We start from the raw sequence: 12,164 nt of genomic DNA, 5'->3' as shown, positions 1-12,164 counted from the left end.
ACTAGATATGATTAACCCGCGCATGTAGAGTTAAATTTTTCTTGAATGTGAAAACAAAAGTTTAAATGCTAAATTATATGAGTTTATTTAGTAAAATACGGTTATTTTTATGGGTTTAAAAATAATATATATAATTTATAAAAATATAATTTAATTAAAATAATTTCAAGATAATTTTTTTTTTAATATTAACATATAATATATTGAATTAACTTATGTTAAATTTACGATTCAAGTTATGAGATTATAATAACAATATAAAAAGAAAATCAAAATCAAAATAAATCATAAAATCTAATTCTCAATCAATCTAATTTAAAAAAAAAATTAATTAAAAAAGAACAAAAAAAACCTGAGTTAACCAATCAAACCTATAAATTGGGTCATAAGACTAAAATAACATCATGAAAAGCAAATCAAAATAAATTACAAATCTCAATCTCCAATCAGTCTAATATTGAAAAATAAAATTTAAAAAAATCAATAAAAAATAATATGGGTCAATCCGTCAAAACTCATGATCTTAATTATAAGACCGAGATAACCTCATAGAACAAATAAAAAAATAACTTGATTTAATTCGAGTTAAACTGTCAAACCTGCAACTTTGATCGCTTAATTCTTAGTTGTCTATATCAAACTTGATATTAAATGTTAAAAATTATAAAAATTTTAATTATAAAAATAAAATAAAAAAATCTGCATCAACCTAAAATAACACTTGCCAGCTGATTCACTCGATGGTTTCACATAGGAAAGAAGTTATATAAAAATATACGAATCAAATAAAATAAAAGGTTAAAAAAAAATTACAGTAAAAGTTGTAAACCAACCATTTATTATAAAGCTATAAACGTTGAGTGCAAATCTGTAAGAATAAGAAATAAACCTGCAAGAAAATAATAAATTGTGAATACTTGAAGAAATAAAATAAAATGGAATGAGAGTGTTAAAAATGCGAGATTTTATTTCCTGGAGCCATGAAAGTATACCGAAAATACCTTCAAGCCACAGAGTTTTTCTTGGAAAGAGGGACCCAAATAGTCAAATGAAAAGGAAGGCAGGAATCAGGATAGCTGCAATCATTTCGATCCAACAGGCTTCCAGTCAAGGAGAAATCACAGTCACAGAAAGTCCTTTCATACGCAGACATCTCGACGCTCAATCGCATCTATTTCTTAACTGCCAAAGCCTCTCCAGATGCTCTCTCTCTCTCTCTTTTTCTTTTTTCCCTTCACGTAAGATGACGATTTATAATGCAAGCAAGGAGGAACATTTTGAGTACACATATGGATGATTTGAACGCAGAGAATTCGTGCTTTTGAAAGCTGTTTTAAAAATTAATTTTTCTTAGAAAAATTTGAATTTTTCGTTGTTTTGTTTATGATTTTGATATCTTAAGTTTAAAAATATAAAAAATAATTTTAATGTATTTTAAATAAAAAAACCCCATACCATTATAGCCCGTTTCGAAATACGGACCAACCTGTATTTTTTAAAAAATTAAAAAATATTTTTTTTATTAAAAATTATTATTATTATATATTTTGAATTGTTTTGATTCGCGGATTTCAAAAATAAATTTTAAAAAATAAAAAATATTATTTTAATATATTTCAACATGAAAAATACTTTAAAAAACAATCACAATCACAATCTCAACTAGCCCTACATCAAACACAAGAACATTTGCTCAATTCCTACCTCAACAAGAGTTTTGCTAGGAGGATCCGCAACAATTGTATCAAAAAAATTTAAAATTAAATATAATTTTTAAAATAAAAAATAAAAAGTTGACGACAGCACCTCCTTGGCCACCATCATAGCTTTTTGCATGCAGTCCTGTGAGTGACAAACAGAGAATTAGCTTAAACTCGATCTCCTTGCATTTCTTGAAGCTTTCCCATCCACAGCTTAAGAGATGAGTGTTTGGCACATTGACTACTAGTCTTCAAGAACTACTTCTCAATTCTAATTTGAACTGAATCTTTTCCTTGCATGCCAGATCTAGAGTCTCCTTTTTTTAAAAAAAAAAAATTGGCACAATGGTTAAAAGAATTTGTCAAAATAATATAATTGTATATTTATTTTAAAAAATAACACAATTTAAACAAGTTTTTATAGAATCATGCTATTTTTTTCATAAATAAGTTTTTTAAAGTTTTTAGTCATGTATTATCTTTTTTTTTTAATTAACATAAGTGTTCGGACCAGCTTGCGCGCACCTCGACTAATCCTACAGGTTCTGAAATTAACGACCATATAAATTTTCAGTACATCTGAGATTTGTGGAATCTAAAAAAATCATTTTAAAAAAAACAAATCTAGAACGACGATAACTAAAATGTTATGGATTTTGTCCTCCCTCTTACATGTCATCATCTTTAATAATTTGCCCATATCAATTACTCTTACATTATCTAATTACTCACATACAAAAAATTTCAATTTTTTATTTTAAATTATTTTTTTATATCATATATAATATATGTTGGTGTTAAAATGAATTTTAAAAAATTAAAAAAATATTTTAATATATTTCTAAATAAAAAATATTTTATTATTATAAAAAAAAAAACTTCTACTTCAACCCTAACGTCTATGGTTATTTTTTTTTAAACCAGCGATTAATTAAACAGTAGTGAGGATATAAATGGGATTGATTATCCAAAATCCAAATCCAAATCCAAATGCTATTGAAATTTTCTTTTTGAAACTTTTTTTTGACCAATTTCAAATTATGAGATGGTAGCGATGCATGTCGGGTGACAAAGCAAAGACAAGAAAACAAGGTATTAAAGTACAGAAACAAAACTAAAGCCAACCCCGTGGCTTACGCCGGCTTTTCTTGTCTTGTTCCTGCGAAGAAGGGAGTAGACTAGAGTTCTTCTTCTTCTTCAGCTTGCTCTCCCCACTTCTTCTAGATCCATCCAACAATCAATCCCATCCCATCTCTTCTTCAAATCTGTAAAATCATTCAAAAGTCAACAATGGTAGTAGTAGCAGCAGCCTGGTTTCTCTTTGTTGGTGGCTTAGCAGCAACATTTTCAGCTGAAGCTCTCTCTTTTAATGACTCAACTAGTGGTACTCTCTTAAGTTTCAAGAATTCAGTTCTCGGGGACCCTTCAAATCTTCTCTCCTCCTGGAACCTGACTACCAATCCTGATTACTGCACCTGGTATGGTGTCACCTGTCAAAAACCTTCTAACACTACTACAGAAGTAGTAGTTATAGCTTTGAACTTCTCTGGCACTTCCACTACTCGCCTTTCTGGAACTCTGCCGGAGTCCATCCAAAACTTGCCCTACCTGCGAACTCTTGTCCTTTCTCACAACTGTTTTTCCGGTGAGATCCCAGCTGGTAGTATCGCCAAGCTGAGCTTCTTGGAGGTTTTGGAGCTTCAAGGGAACAATTTTTCGGGCAAGATTCCTCAACAGATAAGCACTGACCTTCACTCTCTTCGCTTCCTTAATTTGTCTTTTAATTCTTTCACTGGTGATATCCCTGCTACTTTGATTGGTTTTGGAAAGTTGAGAGTTATTGATTTGTCGAATAATAGGCTGACTGGTGGAATGCAACTTGTTAGTTTAAGTAAGTGCTTGTTTTTAAGGCACTTGAAGCTTTCTAATAATCTCTTGGAAAATAATATTCCAAAGGATATTGGTCATTGCAAGAACTTGAGGACTTTGTTGCTTGATGGGAACATTCTACAAGGTCCCATTCCAGCAGAGATAGGTCAGATTCCGGAACTTCGTGTTCTTGATGTTTCTACTAACAGTTTGACTCAGACCATCCCCAAGGAGTTGGGTTATTGCAGGAAACTGTCTGTTCTTGTATTGACTAATTCAAGTAATTTTGTTGGTGATAATGGGGGGACTGGTGGTAACTTGGATGGTTTTAGATTAGAATTCAATGCTTTTGAAGGGGGTGTTCCTCAGGAGGTGTTGATGCTTCCGAGTTTGCAGATTTTGTGGGCGCCTAGGGCCAATCTTGATGGGCGGTTGCCTGACAATTGGAGTGACTCGTGCTCGCTGAGAGTTTTGCATTTGGGGCAGAATTCTCTCAGAGGTGTTGTGCCAAAGGGGCTGGTGATGTGCAAGAACCTTACTTTCTTGGATCTGAGTTCTAATTATTTGACTGGTGACCTGCCAATGCAGCTGCAAGTTCCTTGCATGATGTATTTCAATGTTAGTCAGAATAACATATCCGGTGCTGTTCCAACTTTTGGAAAAGGCAGTTGTGATACTAGCATAATCTCTTATGGTCAAGATCCTAATTTTTTTTATGTGGAGGATATACAGATTGCATACGCTAACATTCCTGTTTGGGGTTCCCATACCCTTTTGGGGTCCATGGCCGGTGCAGACTTCGTGATTGTCCATGATTTCAGTTGGAATCATTTTGTCGGTTCATTGCCTTCGTTCTCGGTGGGAGAAGAATTCTTGGTGAGTAAAAATAGAACTTCATACAGATTGTTACTGAGTAGTAACGGGTTTACCGGGTCTCTTCCTGGTAAACTAGTTTCAAACTGTAATGATCTGCTGAGTTTCTCTGTTAACTTGAGTGCGAACCATATATCAGGTGAGATACCAGATATGCTTCTCAATTGTCTACCAATAAGGGAATTTGAAGCAGCAGATAATGAGATCAGTGGTTTTCTAGCTCCCAGTATTGGCAACTTGAGAATGCTTCGATGTTTAGACTTGAGAAGAAACAGACTCTCTGGTTCTCTTCCTAATGAGTTGGGAAATTTGAGGTTTCTGAGATCAGTTCTTCTTGGAATGAACAATTTAACAGGAGAAATTCCATCTGAATTCGGTCAATTGTCCTCTCTTACAGTTTTGGATCTTTCTCATAATGCTGTAACAGGATCTATACCTATGAGTTTGACGAGCGCTAAGAACCTGGAGATTGTGTTACTCAATAACAATGATCTTTCTGGGGCGATACCTCCACCTTTCTCGAATATTTCCAGTCTCGTTGTCCTAAATGTTTCTTTCAATAACCTCTCTGGTCATATACCCCACCTTCAACACCCAATTGATTGTGATTGGTTTAGAGGGAATATTTTTTTGGATAAGTGCTTGGATCAATCCTCCAACACACCACCTGGAGAGGTTCAGCAGTCACATGGAGATAGAAAATGGCGCAATCACAGAAAGAAATCCTTTTTGATTGCAGTGGTGACTTCTGCTTCAGTTGTACTCTGTGTATCATTGGTTGTAGTTTTGTTCAGTTTTTATGGCAAGAAAAAGTCTTGGAGACTCTCTATCTTGAGGGGAAAAGTAGTTGTGACTTTTGCAGATGCTCCGGCTGAATTGACTTATGATAGTGTGGTCAGAGCTACTGGGAATTTCAGTATGAGAAACCTGATAGGTACAGGTGGCTTTGGGTCAACTTACAAAGCTGAATTGGTCCCAGGTTACTTCATAGCCGTAAAGAGGCTCTCCATTGGCAGATTTCAAGGCATTCAACAGTTTGATGCAGAGATCAGAACATTGGGCAGAATTCGACACAAGAACCTTGTGACTCTGATTGGGTATTATGTGGCAGAGGCTGAAATGTTCTTAATTTACAACTATCTTTCTGGTGGAAACCTTGAAACCTTCATACATGACAGGCCAGACACAAATGTACAGTGGCCAGTGATTCACAAGATAGCTCTTGATATTGCACAAGCTCTAGCCTACCTCCACTACTCATGCGCACCCCGCATTCTTCATCGTGACATCAAGCCTAGTAACATCCTGTTGGATGAGGAGCTTAACGCCTATCTGTCTGACTTTGGGTTGGCCAAACTTTTAGAAGTTTCTCAGACCCATGCCACTACAGATGTAGCAGGCACATTTGGGTATGTTGCACCAGAATATGCAACCACGTGCAGGGTATCTGACAAGTCAGATGTTTATAGCTTTGGGGTTGTGTTGTTGGAATTGATGTCAGGGAAGAAGTCTCTTGATCCATCATTTTCTGAGTATGGTAACGGTTTCAATATTGTTGCTTGGGCCAAGTTGTTGATCAAGGAGAGACGCTCCTCAGAGCTCTTTGCGCCAGAACTGTGGGAAGCAGGACCTAATGAGAATTTGTTGGGAATGTTAAAGCTTGCTTCAAGCTGCACAGTAGACTCACTTTCAGTGCGCCCATCCATGAAGCAGGTCCTTGAAAAACTGAAACAACTAAAACCATGAAGCTTGCTTCAAGATGCACTGCAGACTCGGTTACAATCAGTGTTGCCATCGATGAAGCAGGTTCTTGAGAAACTGGAATAGATAAAATCCTGAAGCACAGTTGACTTACTTTCAGTGCTGCCATCTCTGAAGTGGGACCTGGAGAAACTGTAACCGCAATTCCTGAAAGGATCTCAGGCTTCCAACACGGGAGGGAGATGGGCAGACAGCCAGACATAGCTGCTGCTTATACCTGACAGGATTAGGACAAAGTGCTATACACCCTCAGAGGGGGTGAGAACCACCTATAGAATCCTAGACTGACTAGACTCCATTAAGCCAACTCAGTATTGTGCATAGGTGCTTATTTATATACCATTCAAATTCCTCACAACGCATGTGGGATATGGGGCATCACACATATCTTGAGGTGAGTCACTTTCTTGATTTTTTTGTCCATCGGGTGCTTTTTTTTTTTTTTTAAACCAAGCCTTTTGCAATGATGACAAATCCAAGATTTTCTGATTCTACCAGGCATGCATCAAAGTCTCGGGAACTAAAATCTAGGATTAACCTCGTGTCAGATTTTGGTTTGGGTTGTTTACAGGTGACGCTCCCTTGGAACTTTTGTTGCCTGGATTATGGTTCGACGATCATCTCCAGAATTAATGTTGGGTATGGTGTCCTTGATCTCATTGCTTTAATATTTTTCTGTACTCCAAGTAGTTTGAACACTCTAGATTTTCATCCCCTTAACCTATTGAAAAAAATTCACTATCCTTTTTTTTTCTTGCAGAATTACTTCACAGCTTTTTGAGGTAGTAAAGCAGACGGAACCTTCAACTGTGACGCGAGGTACACAAAAGGGAGCATTGTACAGAGTTCTTGTCCTTACAAAATGGTCATAGTATGAAGGAATGGATTTTCTTTTTTTCAATTGGTATAAGTTAATTGATAGCATGTGGTTGGTTAGTGCTCAACTAAAATCATTTCTTGTGATGAATTATGCACGCATAGCTCTGTGTGGTGGGTTTGCTGAAATATTTTCATCCCCTTTGTTTATAATCATTTAATGAGATCTGGAAATTCAAGCACACTTAGAAAAGTTGACACCATTTCCATCTTGCCAATTCAACCACCTCACATACATCGAAAACAATCTGAAGAGAATCATGCTTCCGGTGCTGGCTATCCTAACTAGTATGGTGGTTGGAAGAAACCGCTGTATGGTATTTGAAGCTCAAATTCAAACTTGACTGCCATGGACATTTCTGGTTTTCCTTTCGTTTCTTTTTAATGCCTAAAGTATGAAACATTCATTTTAATGTTTAGGGAAGTTTTTAAACCCCCCAAGGAAAAAAGTACGCCAAAGTTGGCACCTGAGTTTGGCATGCATGAAGAAACTTGTGAGCCAAATGATCAGGTAGCTAGCCTAGTGCATCGATTCTTTAGATTTCTCAAATATCAGAAGAGCTTCACTTCCGCCTCAGCGTCCAAAACTGCTATCACCTTGGTTGGCTTTAAGCACCAACTCCTCTGTTGTGGTTCCGATTATCTCATTAGCATGCTTCAAGTCTGTGCATGCGTACTTTCCGGCAGGATCCTGAGTTCAACTTTCTCTTGTCAATTATTGAATTACCGAAAAATATATCTGGGAAACACACTGATAGAATGATGTCTCAACTAATTTGAAAACAAAAAAAAAGTTCACCTTAGCAACAATTCCTAACTTCTGCAACTTTTGAAGTGCATCATCCACATCGAAATTACATTTTTCATTGAATTCTTCAGTAATGAGTTCTTCACAACGCTGGTCAAGTTCCTATTTCAGATCAATGCAAAGTTATGAACCAGCAACGCCCTGCCCTAAGGAATCTCACAACATACAGAGACCATAAAAGCAAGGAGAGGAAACAATCTACTGTAAGGTAATCTGTACCTGTCTAGTGGCTTTTCCTTGTACCATCAAGATAAAGAATGAAACAATCACCTCTTTTACCTGCACATTCAAATTATTGGGTTCTGTTAGCATTATATAGTACCTAACCATTGTTTTTCAAAACTGCTAGTTACTGTTATAAAATAATTTTCTACAAGAATGCTGCTGTCTTTGCACAAGAAAGGTGGCAGAATGATAAGTTTTTGGTTCTGTGCAATTTCCATTGAGAGCAGAGCTCTTGAAAATTTTAGTTGTGCACAAAGATTCAAAACTCAAAGACTAAACGTACTAGAATCTTTCAGAAATTACGACTTGGTAAATTTGGATATAAATTATTAATTGATTAGCCAAAAACTTACTTCCTGTTGAATCACATCATCACACAAGTGAAGAAGAGTACCCCTTCCACTGTCCAGTTGTTTGTCATACACAGACTGTGTGATTAAGCTCTGATATGAAACCAAGTTATTCTGGAATCTGCAGGAAACTAAAAAACGTTAGCCTTCATAACTCAATTGCTCATGGCCTTGTAATGAATGTATGGCATAGATCCTATTGCACCAGATATTTCCTAATCAGTTGACCACCCTAGTCGTTCTTCAATGTTCCTTCTGTCTCTGAGAAAGTCCCACTGTAAAGTAAGGTCAATAAGCATTATGGGCAAGAATTCTAAATAAATTCCTCCCATGCCTATCGGATGAGAGATTGCCTCAGCACTTAACATTTTTACTGAATGCTTGCTTAGTAGAAATTCTGTATGGATACCGATTCTCTATTACTACAAGAATGACAAGGATTATAAAGAAGAAGACACTTAACGTGAAGTATGTTTTAACACAGTAACCAACCACTGATGTCAGGATAGCGAGAATCACCCGGATGTCAGCTTTAGGATTGCTAAGCGAACCAATTACAGTAATCTGCAAAATGAAAAAAAGAACGTAAGGCTAACGTGACCAGAAGGTCAAAACAAAGAAAAGGGTATTCATTCAATTCACGGATATGCTAAGACTGACCAGTCCAATCACAGCAGAAACAATGAACTTAACCCAATCCACTGGAGTTAAACCAGGATTCTTCTTTTCTGGCTGTTAAAGGAGAGTTCCAGCACAAGGTCAATATTCAGAAACATTTCTGAGAAGCTCCTAGCCCCCCCCCCCCCCCCCCCCCCCCCCCCAAAAAACAAATACGATGACGACAATGATGGTAACAACAACAATACTGCAAGTGAACAGGGAACTCACAAGTACTATCTCCATATCAGCCATTGGAATACTCTTAAAATGCTTCACATAAATATTCCGTGCTCTTGCTTTTTTGGCACTCGCTCGCCTGCAGATTTACGTTATTTTAAACAACAATGATTCATTCTTCATGCTCTCTTAAAACTGTAATAGAAGAACGTAAATTAAGTGAACTAATTAGGATAAACAAATTCTTCATGCTAGTCCTAATTTACTAGTTATGTAAGAATGATTTTCTCTTTCTTACTTCTCATGCTCACACCAACAATGAGAAACAGCGCAAATTGATTATTAGTAACTGAGGAATATGGTTCTGTACAACCACCCTGACCATTGCTCAGAATTGAACAAACAAAACAGGAGAAAGAATGTATATGATGAATACACCTGTAAACAACAATTATTCGATCAAATGTAGGTTCTTGGATTGTAACCTTGCCCAGGAGATTAGATATGCTGCAGGAAAAGAAGAGAAATGACAAAAATCAGCAAGAATCATCAGAAATCTAGAAAGTAACTTCAGCAAAATATGTGCTCCTTCCAGGTGATCAGGGCAATCGTTCATTCATTCTCTTAAATGTTCAGAAGATTCAGCAATCACAACGCATTTATTTATATCCATTAATGGGTATAACTGAAATAAAATCCTCACTTCATCTATTATTACACAGATTAAGGAAAACAAATTGCCACTGCACCTTGTGCCATCCAATGTTAGCATAACTACCGAGAGAATACAGATAGAACAATATATAAGCCTAAGGTAGCTTCTGTTGCATATTCCTTCTTGCTTCTCAGAATTTACTTAGAATGTTTATATTATGTTGTTGCTTCAGATATTAGCCAAAAATATGAAAAATAGAAGCACATGAAGAGTCCCGGTTGCAAATACCTTAAACCGATTGATAAATCAAATTCAGACTTAACTTCCAGTTCTTAACCTGAGTTTTATTTTCTCGATGCGGATTCGTTCAACATATAAACCTTCATCACTGTTATCCATGCTGATTTCAATAGATTTTGGAACTTCGGTAATATGCGCATTTCGCTTTCTGAAGAAAAGTCTTTTTAACCTACAAACAGAAAATTAAAGTTCGTATTAGGGAAAATAAAGAACCAAGCTTGAAAATCAATGTTTTCTTGCATATAATACAAGCAAACATCTACTTACCCTGTTACTTTTAGAAAACATCTCCAGAAACGGGAAATGATGGTATTTATCTTCGGCATGATAAAGTAACTATTCAAATGATCAATTCCAAAGCCGCGTCGAAAGATTATGAACTACGAAAAAATAAGCAATGATTCTTCGTCGTGTGGTTGTGGGAAAAAATTGCTTTACTCAAAAAATGAAATCATCAAACATAAAAATTTAAAGAAAGAGAATGAAAATCCCTTATATCTCAGAAATATTCAAGCCGGAATTTAGCCTTTACCTTATCAGCGAAGCATGGAAGGTCATCCTGAGGATGCGCTGCAAAGTAACTTGTAAAAAGCCTCTTGTCAAGCTGCATTCAAGAATGCCATTACAATATCATCAAACTTCTAAACTAGTCATGTGTAGATGTGTGCGTAAGAGGCCGGAGCACTGATGGACCTTATTTTCATTAACCACAATTGGTAGATTAAGCCGATATTGTGCAGAGAGTGCAACTTCAATCTCCTCATCAGTTGCAATTTTGAAATTACTCTTTTCCATCACCTGCAAGAAATAAACAACTAAATCATGAAAAGTGCGTGCTAGATTCAGGTATTGGTTACGATTTTTACATTATTTTTCTTTGCTAGAAAGAGGTGGGAAAGTGCCCTGGATGCCGGTTTGGAATCGTGCCATTTTCTGTTTTTTGTTCTTAAATCTTTGAAGTGTAGTTGCGGGCAATACACACCTGAAATAAGGAGGCTAAGAAATTCTGTTCAAAAACATCAATTTCTTCAGGAGTGAGATTCTGCTGCTCCAGTTTTTTAGCACCATGAATAGGCTCAAAGAAGGAATACAATCGCTGATCACCAAAGACAAATTTCTTTAAAGAAACAAACTAAAGATTTGAGTTCTATAACATATTCACCAATTAATAATGTTACCATGAGATCTTCAAATTGCAGAAGGTACCAAGCTCTAATTGTGTATTCAACTCTCTGGCAGAGCTTCAGGAACTCATCAACATCAGATCTGCTACGTTCTGTGAATGAACCAACCCAAATTGGAATCCATCATCCATGCATCCATGCATTGCATTGATAAAAAAAAAAGATGGGAAATTGAATTAAACAGACCAATACTAATGCGGTTTGCTAAGGCAGCAATAAGCTTGTGCTTGAGAATTGGAATCACAGATTCCTTCTCCAAGTGTATTATGTCTTTCTTCTTCTTCTTCCCCATTATGATTATGATTAGAGATAAACAAAATATTTTATTTGATAAACGAATGCCTTAATTAATTATATATCTTTAAATCTAAGGGGTTGGAGAATGAATGCCAACGCCCGCTCTCTTCGGCGGGAAAATGTTTGCCGGCCACTTGTCCCTTTTGTTTTGAGGATTCTGTCGTAACATTAGATTAGATATTTGGTACTTCACTATCTTGGTGGTTTAGCTGGTAACGTGAAAATGGTCTCTAGTTTGAGGGAATAGCTGCGTTTTGCAAGCTCTGTTCTCACGATATAATACGATAAGCGTAACCTGACTCGAAATATCCTATATATATATATATATATATATATTGCAACCGGATTTAGTAACGACCACTCATGACTAGTGTTTTACTACATGATTTTGCTTGATGCGTGTTACACTCTGTTGAACAACAATCCTAT

The 12,164-nt window shown here is 36.2% G+C and overlaps 2 protein-coding genes across 4 annotated transcripts; one reads left to right on the top strand and one right to left on the bottom strand.

Moving 5' to 3' along the window:
- Positions 1 to 2,779: 2,779 nt before the first annotated feature.
- Positions 2,780 to 7,261, top strand: LOC7466309 (LRR receptor-like serine/threonine-protein kinase RPK2). 3 transcript variants are annotated; one of them, XM_002321044.4, is made up of 3 exons: positions 2,780 to 6,597; positions 6,775 to 6,842; positions 6,964 to 7,261. In XM_002321044.4, exon 1 carries the CDS (start codon positions 2,991 to 2,993, stop codon positions 6,186 to 6,188), a length of 3,198 nt encoding a protein of 1,065 aa, XP_002321080.4. In that variant the 5' UTR covers positions 2,780 to 2,990; the 3' UTR covers positions 6,189 to 6,597; positions 6,775 to 6,842; positions 6,964 to 7,261. The 3 variants fall into 3 exon arrangements, with proteins under 3 accessions (XP_002321080.4, XP_024441471.2, XP_024441472.2); XM_024585703.2 differs by having other exon boundaries at positions 6,752 to 6,842; XM_024585704.2 differs by having other exon boundaries at positions 6,702 to 6,842.
- A 3-nt stretch (positions 7,262 to 7,264) lies between these two features.
- Positions 7,265 to 11,842, bottom strand: LOC7466308 (uncharacterized). Its single transcript, XM_024585705.2, has 15 exons — positions 11,625 to 11,842; positions 11,433 to 11,530; positions 11,237 to 11,350; positions 10,948 to 11,052; positions 10,787 to 10,858; positions 10,522 to 10,634; positions 10,292 to 10,423; positions 9,738 to 9,806; positions 9,351 to 9,438; positions 9,123 to 9,194; positions 8,926 to 9,026; positions 8,466 to 8,583; positions 8,107 to 8,166; positions 7,879 to 7,989; positions 7,265 to 7,770 (listed from the first exon to the last, which is right to left on the bottom strand). Exons 1-15 carry the CDS (start codon positions 11,728 to 11,730, stop codon positions 7,654 to 7,656), a joined length of 1,476 nt encoding a protein of 491 aa, XP_024441473.1. The 5' UTR covers positions 11,731 to 11,842; the 3' UTR covers positions 7,265 to 7,653.
- Between the last annotated feature and the right edge of the window lie 322 nt (positions 11,843 to 12,164).

The sequence above is a fragment of the Populus trichocarpa genome, chromosome 14, assembly GCF_000002775.5.
Source record: "Populus trichocarpa isolate Nisqually-1 chromosome 14, P.trichocarpa_v4.1, whole genome shotgun sequence".
In the NCBI taxonomy this organism is placed as follows: domain Eukaryota; kingdom Viridiplantae; phylum Streptophyta; class Magnoliopsida; order Malpighiales; family Salicaceae; genus Populus; species Populus trichocarpa.
This window is presented reverse-complemented; position numbering and strand designations above follow the sequence as displayed.

What these genes read in the sequence shown, in the direction of transcription:
- LOC7466309 (XM_002321044.4), top strand. Translation starts at nt 2,991, where the DNA reads ATGGTAGTAGTAGCAGCAGCCTGGTTTCTCTTTGTTGGTGGCTTAGCA.
- LOC7466308 (XM_024585705.2), bottom strand. Translation starts at nt 11,730, where the DNA reads ATGGGGAAGAAGAAGAAGAAAGACATAATACACTTGGAGAAGGAATCT. An exon ending in TGCAATTTGAAGATCTCATG is followed by an intron (nt 11,351 to 11,432) that starts GTAACATTATTA and finishes TTTGGTGATCAG; the next exon opens with CGATTGTATTCCTTCTTTGA. An exon ending in TTCCATGCTTCGCTGATAAG is followed by an intron (nt 10,635 to 10,786) that starts GTAAAGGCTAAA and finishes ATTTTTTCGTAG; the next exon opens with TTCATAATCTTTCGACGCGG.